The 13,923-nt window shown below is 39.5% G+C and overlaps 1 protein-coding gene across 1 annotated transcript in view; it reads left to right on the top strand.

Moving 5' to 3' along the window:
* lama5 (laminin, alpha 5) overlaps window positions 1–13,923 on the top strand; it is a 159,378-nt gene that overhangs the window by 79,603 nt on the left and 65,852 nt on the right. Inside the window, exons 38-44 of the mRNA XM_063016164.1 lie at window positions 1,263–1,424; window positions 5,741–5,848; window positions 9,169–9,252; window positions 11,118–11,348; window positions 11,513–11,626; window positions 12,348–12,478; window positions 12,957–13,037. Of these exons, the coding sequence (XP_062872234.1) occupies window positions 1,263–1,424; window positions 5,741–5,848; window positions 9,169–9,252; window positions 11,118–11,348; window positions 11,513–11,626; window positions 12,348–12,478; window positions 12,957–13,037 (911 nt within the window). The remainder of the gene's footprint in view (window positions 1–1,262; window positions 1,425–5,740; window positions 5,849–9,168; window positions 9,253–11,117; window positions 11,349–11,512; window positions 11,627–12,347; window positions 12,479–12,956; window positions 13,038–13,923) is intronic.

Genomic DNA, 13,923 nt, shown 5'->3' with positions numbered 1-13,923 from the left:
TGCCCATGAGGCACACAAATTAGTTCTGTCCCTGTATAAAAGACACCTGTCAGAGAATCAGTTTCTTCCATTCAAATCTCTCAACCACCATGGGCAAGACCAAAGAGCTATCAAAGGACCTCGGGACAAGATTGTAGACCTGCACAAGGCTGGAATGGGCTACAAGACCATCAGCAAGAAGCTTGGTGAGAAAGAGACCACTGTTGGCGTGATCATTCGAAAATGGAAGAAATACAAGATCACAGTCAATCACCCTCGCTCTGGAGCTCCATGCAAGATTTCACCTCGTGGGGTAAGAATGATTCTGAGAAAGGTGAGGTCAGTCCAGAATTACACGGGAGGAGCTTGTCAATGATCTCAAGGGAGCTGGGAGCAGAGAAATGCTGGATATGACCCCAAGAACACCATCCCCACTGGGCATTTCTCTGCCTCCAAACACAGCGAGTGGAGTTGATGCCAAAGAGCTCAATTTTGGTCTCATCTGACCATATCACATTCTCCCAAGCTTTCTCTGAATCATTCAGGTGTTCATTGGCAAACTTCAGACGGGCCTGTACATGAGCCTTCTTGAGCAGAGGGACTTTGCGGGCACTGCAGGATCTCAATCCATTACGGCAAAGTGTGTTACTAATGGTTTTCTTGGTGACTGTGCTCCCAGCTCCCTTAAGATCATTGACAAGCTCCTCCCGTGTAATTCTGGACTGACCTCACCTTTCTCAGAATCATTCTTACCCCACAAGGTGAGATCTTGCATGGAGCTCCAGAGCGAGGGTGATTGACTGTGATCTTGTATTTCTTCCATTTTCGAATTATCACACCAACAGTGGTCTCTTTCTCACCAAGCGTCTTGCTGATGGTCTTGTAGCCCATTCCAGCCTTGTGCAGGTCTACAATCTTGTCCCTGAGGTCCTTTGATAGCTCTTTGGTCTTGCCCATGGTGGTCGAGTGATTTGAATGGAAGAAACTGATTCTGTGACAGGTGTCTTTTATACAGGGACAGGAGTAATTTGTGTGCCTCATGGGCACATAACCGGTCTTTGAGGGTCAGAATTGATATTCTGTCTCTCTCTGTTAAAATAAACCTTCCATAAAAATTATAGACTGTTCAAGTCTTTGTAAGGGGGTAAACTTACAAAATCAGCAGGGGATCAAATACTTATTTCCCCCACTGTATATGTATATATATATATATATACTGTATATATATACACACACAATTATAATTTTTACAGAATGTAAAACATTATATGTTGTCTTTATAGATTATGGACATGCAGGGCTGGCATCTGCTGAGAGGGGACAAGCAGGAGGTTCCCATGTCTTTGAACTTAAATGAAGATCTGGTGGAGGCAGATCTACGCGACGTCCCTGATGTTTATCAGGATCTTTACTGGCAAGCTCCTCGTGCATACCTGGGTGACAAGGTTTGCATTAATAAACTGTTCTATCGCACTAACGATTAGTAGTTATGTATATATGTATATTTATAAATACATATAAACACACACACACACACACACACACATATATATACACACATATGTATATATATAAACATATTATACAAATATGAACATTTGATCTTTGTTTGAACAGTACTGAGAGATGGAGCTTATATAACTAAACAAAAAAATTTGTAAAATGTTAGTTGTAAAATGTAATGAACAAAAATGGAAATTTATTGTGAGGAAAAAGTTAGGACACCCCCAGATTTATTACTACTTAAAATGTCTAAAATTAGAATCCGGTGCATCACATCAGCTGCAATGATTAGACCATTGTTAGAGGACATTGGAGTTTTATTTAAACCTTGATTGTTAAAGTGAGTAGTATCACCATGGTGAGATCTAAAGAGCTCTCTGAGGCCTACAGAAAGAAGGTTGTAGATGCATATGAGTCTGGGAAGGGATTTAAAAAGATCTTAAAACAATTAGAAATCAGACATTGTCCAGAAAATAATTTAAAAGTGGAGAACATTCTAAACAACTCTCAACATGGCCAGGTCAGGCCGTCCTTGCAAGTTCAGCCCAAGAGCAGACTGCAAGATGCATAAAGAAGTCTCCAATAATCGTACAATGTCATCATGGGACCTACAGGTAGCTCCTGCCACAGTTGATGTCAGGGCACATGCATCTACCATCAGAAAGAGACTGCACAAGTTTGATTTTCATGGGAGGTGTGCAAGGAGGAAACCCATGATGTCAAAAAAAAACAAAACATCAGGGCAAGACTAAAGTTTACCAGAGAACACCTAGACAAAGACCAGGACTTCTGGAACAATGTGCTTTGGACAGATGAATCCAAAGTTGAATTATTTGGGCACAGTAACAGAAGACATGTTTGGCGCAAACCAAACACAGCATTTGAGCACAAGAACCTCATACCAACTGTAAAGCATGGAGGTGGAAATGTCATGGTTTGGGGCTGCTTTGCAGCAGCAGGGCCTGGCAAGCTCTCCATTATAGAATCCACGATGAATTCTTCACTGTATCAGAGGGTGCTTGAGGAAAATGTAAGACCATCTGTCCAAAAACTGAAGCGGAGGTGGACCATGCAACATGACAACCCAAAACCTTCCAGTAAATCTACTAAGGAATGGCTCAAAAGAAAGAAATTAGGAGTTCTGGAATGGCCAAGTCAAAGCCCGGATCTTAATCCTATTGAGATGCTGTGGGGTGATTTGAAACGGGCTGTGCATGCAAGAAACCCCTCAAACCTCACACAGCTGAAGAAATTCTGCATGGAGGAGTGGGAAAAACTTTCTCCCAGTCGACGTCAGAAACTGGTAGATGGTTAAGGGAAACGTCTAATTAAGGTTATTTTAGCCAAATGAGAAATACCAGCTATTAGGACATAGGGTGTCCTAACTTTTTCCTCACAATAAATTTTTGTTCATTACAGTTTACAACTTGAGTTTAAAAGTATTTTTTTCAGTTTTATTTGTTTAATGAAATAAGCTCCATCTCTCAGTACTGTTCAAATGAAGCTCAAATGTCCATATGTTTAAATATGTTCAAAAAGACAAAGGTTCTCATGGAGCGTCCTAAATTTTCACATGACTGCATATTCACTGCCTGGCCAAAAAAAAGGTCACCACATGGATTTAACTAAGCAAATAGGTAAGAGCCTTCCATTGGATAATTACTGCATGGGTGATTATGTTTTGCTGGCAACAAGTTATTTAACCCTAACCGATGCAGTGAGTAGCTTCTCATTTGTTAAACAACCATGTCGAAAGTCACATCCTGTGGTCGTGGAAAAGATGTTAATCTGTTTCAGAAGGGTCAAATTATTGGCATGCATCAAGCAGAGAAAACATCTAAGGAGATTGCTGAAACTACTAAAATCGGGTTAAGAACTGTCCAACGCATTATTAAAAAGTGGAAGGACAGTGGGGAAACATCATCTTCGAGGAAGGAATGTGGTCGGAAAAAAATCTTGAATGATCGTGATCGGCGATCACTTAAACATTTGGTGAAATCAAACCATAGAAAAACTACAGTAGAACTCAGGGATGTGTTTAATAGTGAAAGTAAGAGCATTTCCACACGCACAATGCAAAGGGAACTCAAGGGATTGGGACTAAACAACTGTGTAGCCTTAAGAAAACCACTTGTCAGTGAGGCTAATCGGCTTCAATTTGCTAGGGAGCATAAAGATTGGACTCTGGAGCAATGGAAGAAGGTCATGTGGTCTGATGAGTCCAGATGTACCCTGTTCCAGAGTGATGGGCGCATCAGGGTAAGAAGAGAGGCGGCTGAAGTGATGCACCCATCATGCCTAGTGCCTACCATACAAGCCTGTGGGGGCAGTGCTATGATCTGTGGTTGCTGCAGTTGGTCAGGTCTAGTTTCAGCAACGTTATGTGCCCAAAGAATGAGGTCAGCTGACTACCTGAATATACTGAACGACCAGGTTATTCCAATCCATCAATGAATTTTTTCTTCCCTGATGGCACGGGCATATTCCAAGATGACAATGCCAGGATTCATCAGTCTTAAATTGTGAAAGAGTAATTCAGTTGGAATTCATGTTTCCCTCAATGAACCGCAGCTCCCCAGTGCCGGCAGCACTCATCATGAGACATCATTTTCACACATGGATTGGCCACCACAGAGTCCAGACCTGAACCCTATTGAGAATTCACCATGGAATTCACCAGAGCTGCACAGGTTGCTACTGGAATCCTCTTCCACTCCTTCTTGATGACATCATGGAGCTGGTGGATGTTAGACACCTTGAACTCCTCCACCTTCCACTTGAGGATGCCCCACAGGTGCTCAATTGGGTTTAGTCCATCACCTTTACCTTCAGCTTCCTCAGCAAGGCAGTTGTCATCGTGGAGGTGTGTTTGTGGTCGTTATCGTGTTGGAAAACTGCCATGCGGCCCAGTTTTCGAAGGGAGGGGATCATGCTCTGCTTCAGAATGTCACAGTACATGTTGGAATTCATGTTTCCCTCAATGAACCGCAGCTCCCCAGTGCCGGCAGCACTCATGCAGCCCAAGACCATGATGCTACCACCACCATGCTTGACTGTAGGCAAGAGACAGTTGTCTTGGTACTCCTCACCAGGGCGTCGCCACACATGCTGGACACCATCTGAGCCAAACAAGTTTATCTTGGTCTCGTCAGACCACAGGGCATTCCAGTAATCCATGTTCTTGGACTGCTTGTCTTTAGCAAACTGTTTACAGGCTTTCTTGTGCGTCAGCTTCCTTCTGGGATGACGACCATGCAGACCGAGTTGATGCAGTGTGCGGCGTATGGTCTGTCTTTAACCTCTGCAGCAATGCTGGCAGCACTCATGTGTCTATTTTTTAAAGCCAACCTCTGGATATGACGCTGAACACGTGGACTCAACTTCTTTGGTCGACCCTGGTGAAGCCTGTTCCGAGTGGAACCTGTCCTGGAAAACCGCTGTATGACTGTATATTTGTGGAGAGCAACAATTCTATTTCTCACATCCTCAGAGAGTACTTTGCCATGAGGTGCCATGTTGAATATCCAGTGGCCAGTATGAGAGAATTGTACCCAAAACACCAAATTTAACAGCCCTGCTCCCCATTCACACCTGGGACCTTGACACATGACACCAGGGAGGGACAACGACACATTTGGGCACAATTTGGACATGTTCACTGTGGGGTGTACTCACTTATGTTGCCAGCTATTTAGACATTAATGGCTGTGTGTTGAGTTATTTTCAGACAGTAAATCTACACTGCTATACAAGCTGTACACTGACTACTCTAAGTTATATCCAAGTTTCATTTCTATAGTGTTGTCCCATGAAAGGATATAATAAAATATTTGCAAAAATGTGAGGGGTGTCTATCTATATATCTCTATATAGATAGATAGATAGATAGATAGATAGATAGACAGACAGACAGACAGACAGACAGACAGACAGACAGACAGACAGATATGTGTGTGTATGTGTGTGTGTGTGTGTGTGTGTGTGTCACTTATTATAAATTTCTGCCCCAGAGGCTCCCTTCAAAAATATGTAAGGTAGCTTTACAATAGATAAAACAAGATACCTCAAAGAGTCTGCGGGTTGTACAGTGGCTCTACCTGCTTATATTAGCCTAACTAAAAGTCTAAAGTTTTTAGCTTAGTATATACTCAGAAATGATTAGGTTTACAAAAAATATAGGCATGAAGAAAACACAAAGTAGTCTGAATTGTGCTAAAATTATAGCTTTTATTCTTAACCTTCTTTTCTTTTTTTGCAGGTTTCTTCATATGGAGGCTATTTACGCTACTGGTTGCATACACAGGCCATGCGAGGAGATGTTATTTCTCTGCCCTCTGAAGCCTCTCGTCCTGACATTATTCTCAAGGTTTCCTTTACGTTCTCTGACTAAACACTCAAATAGCTACTGCAAAAGGAATGATTCAGACACGTACCTTTAGTTAATAGATTTTTTAACACACATTTGCCTCTGTTACACATGCCTGCTTACCAGGGTATTGACCAGCCATTTACTGGGTCAGTATTATGTATGACAGCAACCCTAAATAAAATGCAGGGTAAAGAGGCATGACAGTTTTCAAGTTTAAGGCTAAGAACAGTTGAACATAGGTTTTTTGTTTAAAAAAAACACCAGCTTCTTACACATGCCTGCTTACCAGGGTATTGACCAGCAGTTTAATGGGTCAATCTTATGTGTGAAAGCAACCCTAATTAAAAGCTTTATTTGTGAACAAAGCCAGAACATTTTTGGAAAAGTTCAATACTGAGCTAAATAAATTAAAAGACAATGCTGCTAAACCAAGTTTTCCAGACACTAGCATATTAGTATTTTATCTGCACTGTATCTTTACAGTAATGTTACTGATGCGCATCTGTAATGATTCAAGTATTGTCCCAAGTTGGGCTTGATTATTAAAGCGTGGTTGTAGCAACACACTCCAAAATTGTGTTTTGCTTATAGGGAGACAGTAAGATGAGTCTTACTTGGAGTGTCACGTCAAAAATAAAAAAAATATTTTTCTTCAAATTACAAAAGGAAATTTTTTTTAAAAAGTGTAAAAGATCACCAGGGGTTGTAATACACCTTAAGCAGGGTTTTTCAAACCCTGGGTCGGGTCGTAAGCCAAAAAAATGGGTTGCTGAAAAAAATAAGAATAAATAAACTAATTTTAACAGGCACATAAACACGAAATTAACCTAGTTTATAAATACCCACTTTTTGAGGCTTTACGTTACATCTTGTAAACCACAGTGGGACCAGATTGTAGGGCTGCAACTAACGATTATTTTAGTGGTCGACTAATCTGACGATTATTTTTTCGATTAGTTGACTAGTCAGCGATTATTTATGTCATACCCTCCATCTCTGCCTTAACATAAAACTCTGTTATGTTATTTAAGTTCCAATATCAAATTAAAATAATGACCCATGAAACATGAATATGAAACTTAAGCTTGATAGTTTAATTAAATATATTTGAAACATTAATACACAATCACAATAAAAAAAAATCAATGAAATAAGAAAGCTTTGGAAACTGTTATGTTTCAGAAGTTATCTCTCTGGAAGTCAAAAACATATATAACATGTCGTTGAGAAACATGTGAATGCTGTCTGTGAGGACCTCAGCCATTTGAGGGGTGCATGAACCTCTTCTCTTCTCATCCACACTCCATTGCTTAGTGCTATTAATAGAAAGAGCAAAAGAGAAAGCTGTATTAATTATCACAAACTGAAGGCTATATATCAGGGATGGGCAATTAATTTTCCAAGGGGCCACATAAGAAACTCGGACTGTTGTGGAGGGCCGGACCAATAAGGTGAACTTAATTCTACTCAATATTAATTTTATCTCTTTATTTACATTTACATTACATTTTCAGCATTTAGCAGACACATTTACCCAAAGCGATTTACAATACAGTTACAGTATACAGTCTGAGCAGTTAAGGGTTAAGGGCCTTGCTCAAGAGCCCAACAGCAGCAACCTGGCAGTGGTGGGGCTTGAACCAGCAACCTTCGGATTACTAGTCCAGTATCTTAACCACTAGGCTACAACTGCCCACTCTTTATGAAAAGCAGTGAATTGTACAGTTCTAATAAGCTGTTAATGTTTTGATGTTACATTTAGAAAATTAGAAGTAGGCAGAGTAAAAACATCAACATTATTTCACTATTTAAACAAACAAATGCAAAAACAAATGTGAACAAAATGTGCAGGTTTTTAAACTTTACACTATTTTGTTTTGAGTCTAATTACCACATTTGTTTTTCAGTCCTTTGTTATTGTTTAATATTATTTTTAAAATCACAAAGCTGGTCCTGACTGCTTCAGTTCTGGATGTGTTAAACTTTATAAAAAAGTCCTTGTTGCTTTTGCAGTTTAGTTAGTGAAGCTTCAGGTGTGACGCTCTGCATCGTTCATATGCACCGTCAGTCACACTCAGTTCTGTTCGCGTTACAGTGAAGCTGATACACTTGCGCACACACGCGCATACGCAAATCGAAACTTACGGAAATTTAAAGACACAGCGCTCCCGTCAAAATCAATCCTGTAATATTGCATGTTTGATGTACATTTATTTACATCTAATTTTTAATTGCCACGAACCTCATGCGGGCCGGTTAGGGATGTCTCGCGGGCCGGATGTGGCCCACGGTGCGTACAATGCCCAGGTCTGCTATACAGTATATCATAGTTTATTACAAATAGTGTACTGGCTATGCCAACTAAACCATAACAGGTTAAATACCTTAACTGAATTATCTGCTGAGCTAACTGGCTAGCATTAAGTGGATGAGGCTTATTATTTAAAATGAATGCTCTCATTAACGAGAGCAAAAAATATGGAAGACGAGACAGGGTAACGTTAGGCTATAACGTTAAGTTATATAATGTTACTCATATAAATGACTGATTAACTATTGCACTTAATGAGTTAGCTAGCAAACAAACCTGAAAAATAGCGATCTCTTAGATAGTTTTCCGACAAGTACTCTAGCATTAACAAACATTAACTACGTTGGTTAAAGCACAAAGCGGTGTAAAAACTTACCGGAATAACGCTGGTCATCACGGCTGCAAGGCGTTTCACCGGAGTGCTGGCGTGAAACCATAACTCTGCTTTGTAGTGTCTGCGTTCAGCTCGTTTCTTTGGGTTATTTTGGCTGAAATACTTTAGAAAGTTTCAGTCTCTTTATCTTTGCCTCTGTCTTCATAAACTCCCCGCTGCGCCATGGAAGCGATGCTGCGCCCCCTGCAGTTCCTTTAGTGTATTGCATCAATAACGACGCGTCGACAATGAAATTCCACGTCGACAAATTTTTATAGTCGACGTTATCGACGTCAACTAATCGTTGCAGCCCTACCAGATTGCCACCATTTTCAATAAATACATATATTTCGTTTTGTGTTTTGTTTTTGATGCATTGTTTGTGTTGCTTGGGTTGCGGTAAAACTCATGGACAATATGTGGGTAGCTTGAAAAAAAGTTTGAAAAACCCTGACCTAAAGATAGTATACCAAACAAATCCATGTGGCTTTATAATACATCATTAGTGTACTGTGTCATTCTGCATCATTCTGAAAATGCATAAGCATTAAAGGTTTTATGTAAATGGTTTTTTAGTGTAAGCATGGCTATGTTGTGCTATGTTACCAGCTTCCTCTGTTTTTTTGGATGCAGGGAAACCAGATGATTCTAGTCTACATGGAGAGAGAGTATTCCTCACCTAGAGATCCTCATGAAGGAGTTGTCCACCTAGTAGAGGTTAGAGAAATAAAACGTTTTATTAAATGTTATTTTATATAGATTTTAAATTTACACAAACCCACTAAAAAGCAAAAAAAAGTTTGCATAATCTGACAATACGCCTTTTAATCATAAAAGGTAATCATAAAAGTGTGTAACATAACAGTTGCTGATGAGAACAACAATGTGCATTTGTATTTTGTCTATGGAATGAAGATATTTTGTGTTTGTGTGTGTTTCAATGTGTATTATAACACAGTGTATTATATATGTAATATACAGTTAGGCCCATAAATATTTGGACAGTGACACAATCTTCATGATTTGGACTCTGCATGCCACCACATTGGATTTGAAATTAAACAACTGAGATGCAATCGAAGTGTAGACTTTAATTTAATTCAAGGGGTTGAACAAAAATATCCTATGAAACGTTTAGGAATTGCAACCATTTTTCTACAAAGCCTCCTCATTTCAGGGGCTCAAAAGTAATTGGACAAATTAACTTTACCATAAATAAAATGTTCATTTTTAATACTATGTGGAGAATCATGACCCGTTCCAAGCCTTCTCCATACTTTTTTCTTCCCATCATACTGGTACAGGTTGATCTTAGTTTCATCTGTCCAAAGAATGCTGTTCCAGAACTGGGCTGGCTTCTTTAGATGTTTTTTGGCAAAGTCTAATCTGGCCTTTCTATTTTTGAGGCTGATTAATGGTTTGCACCTTGTGGTGAACCCTCTGTATTTGCTCTTATGAAGTCTTCTCTTTATGGTAGACTTAGATACTGATACACCTACTTCCTGAAGAGTGTTCTTCACTTGGGTGGATGTTGTGAAGAGGTTTTTCTTCACCATGGAAAGGATTCTGCAATCATCCACCACTGTTCTCTTCCGTGGACGTCCAGGCCTTTTTGAGCTCCCAAGCTCACCAGTGCACTCTTTTGACTTGACTTGACTTTTCCCCCCAGAATGTACCGAACTGTTGATTTGGCCACTCCTAACATTTCCGCTGTCTCTCTGATGGATCTCTTCTTTTTTTTTTCTTTTTTTTTCAGCCTAATAATGGTCTGTTTCACTTCCATTGAGAGCTCCATTGACCGCATGCTGTGGGTTCACAGCAGCAGCTTCCAAATGCAAATGCCGCACCTGGAATCAACTCCAGACCTTTTACCTGCTTAATTGATGATGGATTAACGAGGGAATAACCCATGCAACCCATAAAATAGCTTTTGAGATAATTATCCAATAACCTTTGGTCCCTTGAAAAAGAGGGAGCTACATATTAAAGAGCTGTAATTCCTAAACCCTTCCTCCAATTAGGATGTGAATACCCTCAAATTAAAGCTGAGAGTCTGCACTTTGAGTCCATATTGATTATATAACTTGAATATGTTTTGGTAAACAGCTAAAATGCCAAAACTTGTGTCACTGTCCAAATATTTCTGGGCCTGGGAACTGATAATATGAATAATGTTATTATTTTGTTTAAATCTTAGTTTTTCATTTTTATTAAACATTTTATCCTGGTCAGGGTTGCGGCAGTTCCAGAAAACACTTGGCAGAAGACAGGAGTACCATGACAGGGTAGCAATCTGTCACAAGGCTTTGCTCATCCCCACTTTAGACATAGCCAATGATGTCTGTGTAGATGCCCAGTCGGTTGATAGAACCTCTGGGATTCAAACCTGCATCTCAGCTATTTTGGGTTAGCATAATAGACTACCACACCATTTAATATTAATAATTTTTATTATTATGGTTATCCCTGCACTGTTTACTTGTGGGTACGCCAGTCTCCCAAAACACACGCAAAAGGTGGATTTTTATAATAATACTGAAAACACTAATAAAAGTAAACAGATTTGTCTGGTCTTTCTGTAGGGGAGTTTCCGCCATGCTCAGACAGGAAACTCAGTATCTCGTGAGGAGCTGATGATGGTCCTGGTGGCACTGGAGTCTTTGCAGATCCGTGCCCTCCATTCTCTATCTGCTCAGTCAGTCTCGCTGCGTGCTGCAACTTTGGAAACTGCTGAGCACCAAACTTCCACTCGTCATGCCAGCAATGTGGAAATCTGCATGTGCCCGGCCAATTATGAGGGAGACTCATGTCAGGTATGTATTAAGCACCATTTAAACAGGGAATTTTTAACATGGCAACATCAGTAAAAAAAATAGCTTGATCTGATGTCAGTAATTTGATCATATATGCAGTTCTCATGTTAAGGTGGATTTGTGAAAAATAGTGCAAATGTTTTGAATTGTTTTTGCATCATCAGAATTGTGCACCAGGCTACTACAGAGACACCAAGGGGCTGTTCCTGGGCAAGTGTGTTCCCTGTAACTGCAATGGACATTCTGATCAGTGCCTAGATGGATCTGGAATATGTGTGGTATGTTTATTCCTAGTCAACGAGTCTGTTCGAAAACCTAGTGAGTTGCCTTGCTGCCTACTGCCTACCTTGGCAAGTAAAGAGGATTCTAATAAGACATCAAACTTTTAAGGCAGATTATTCAGACACTACCTAAACAGCGATTATGGCAAATATGTCACAGCTAACATCCTCTTCTGGTTACCGAAAACAGTTTGCAAATAAATGACACTTGTACACCTTTATACAAATTGAAAATCAATGAAGAGTTATTTACGTTTGAGAAGAGCTTTCTTTCGTTGCTTCGCATCTTTCCGCCATATTTGTAATTTGTTGTGCTGCACTGAATGCTGGGATTGTTTTCATCACTAAGAAAGCATCGGATGCTCCCTAGCTATTTAATCAGATTATTGCTTCAAATTAAGGCACTATTTAAGTCAGTATTTAAGTCAGTATTTAAGGCAGTATTTAAGGCATCTAAAAATTCGAACAGCCTTCTTTTTTGGGAGGTAAAATGCTGTCTATGTAGAGAGCTCAATAGGTTTTCGAACAGACCCAACATCTTGTCAATAAATATGCTGTGTTAAGACACTGAGTTTAATTGTGTGTTCTGATAAAGCTAACTAAAACTCTAATAGGTCCAGAACGTTGTGTATTTGTTCCAGTTGAAAAACAGTTGGTATAAAATGTTCAGAAAATCATCAGAGTTTGCAAATTCATATTTTATCCTGCTCACTTGCAGAACTGCCTTCACAATACAGCTGGAGACCATTGTGAGAAGTGTCGTGGTGGTTTCCACAGCAACAACACAGTGGATGGCCACGCTGTGGCCTGTTCTAGCTGCCCATGCCCACTGCAAGTGATATCAAACAAGTCAGTGCCGTTATCCATCTCTCTCATTCAGTTTTACTTTCTCTTTTTACTGTATTCTTTCTCTTTTGTTTATTCAGTTAAAGGGTTATGTACACTTGTAAGGGACATGTATATTCAGGTCCAAAAATTTTTATGATTTCGGCAACTGTTATTTTATTGGTGCAAAGACATTGTAAATGTAACGCTCACTTGACTGCAGACGTGGTCACAAATGCTCCAGCAGCTTCTAATTTTATAGCAGATGTGGTTTTCAATGGTTCTTAAATGGTGCAGTCAAATAGTCCTATTTATATGAGCACAAAAACCAAATGTAATCAATGATAATTACTAATAGGGATGAAATGAAATTATTTCCAAAAATTTGAAATATTGCTACAACAAACATCTCCCTTACTGGTGTATGTGAAATGTAGCTAAATATGCAGACTGAATACAAGAATCCCTCTAATTTTTTTCTTTGCATTTTTGTTTCGGTCAGTTTTGCCATTGGCTGTGTAGAGAAGCCCAAGCAAATGCAGTGCCTGTGCATGCCCGGCTATGCTGGACCTAAGTGTGAGAGGTGGGAGCATAATGTACTGCATTAAAAATTGTAATGGAATTTCTGTATTTTTGTAAGTATTTACTGTTGCTATGACACAGTGTACGTGAATTAGTTTACTAGAGCTGCCTTTATCACACAAAGATTTATTGTTACTTGCCATTTAAAACAAACCTGATCAAATAGATCTTGAGTTAATTTATTCAGAATTGTGCTTAAATCGTATTATAGTCTTTTTTCAAACTCTGGGTCGCAACTCTTGGATGGGTCGTGAGCCAAAAAAATGGGTCGCCCAAAAATAAATAAATAATTAAAATAAATATATTTTTAACAGGCTCACATAAACAGGATTGTTTTTAACAGGCACATCATGAACGCCCCCTGCGGGCTTTATTACAGTGCTGCAGCTCAGATCTGTGTTGAGCCTAGTTGCTGCTGTTCAAACCTTTTATTCAGAATAATATATACAGTGCTGGCCAAAAGTATTGGCACCCCTGCAATTCTGTCAAATAATACTCAATTTCTTGCAGAAAATGATTGCAATTACAAATGCTTTGATATTAAAATGTTCATTTAATTTGTCTTCAATGGAAAACCACAAAAAGAATTGTCAAAAAGCCAAATTGGATATAATTCCACACCAAACATAAAAAAGGGGGTGGACAAAAGTATTGGCACCCTTTGAAAAATCATGTGATGCTTCTCTAATTTGTGTAATTAACAGCACCTGTTACTTACCTGTGGCACATAACAGGTGGTGGCAATAACTAAATCACACTTGCAGCCAGTTAAAATGGATTAAAGTTGACTCAACCTCTGTCCTGTGTCCTTGTGTGTACCACATTGAGCATGGAGAAAAGAAAGAAGACCAAAGAACTGTCTGAGGACTTGAGAAGCAAAATTGTGA

The sequence above is a fragment of the Trichomycterus rosablanca genome, chromosome 19 (genome assembly GCF_030014385.1).
Source record: "Trichomycterus rosablanca isolate fTriRos1 chromosome 19, fTriRos1.hap1, whole genome shotgun sequence".
NCBI classification, from domain to species: domain Eukaryota; kingdom Metazoa; phylum Chordata; class Actinopteri; order Siluriformes; family Trichomycteridae; genus Trichomycterus; species Trichomycterus rosablanca.
The sequence above is the reverse complement of the archived record's forward strand: the minus strand, read 5'-3'. Positions and strand labels throughout refer to the sequence as shown.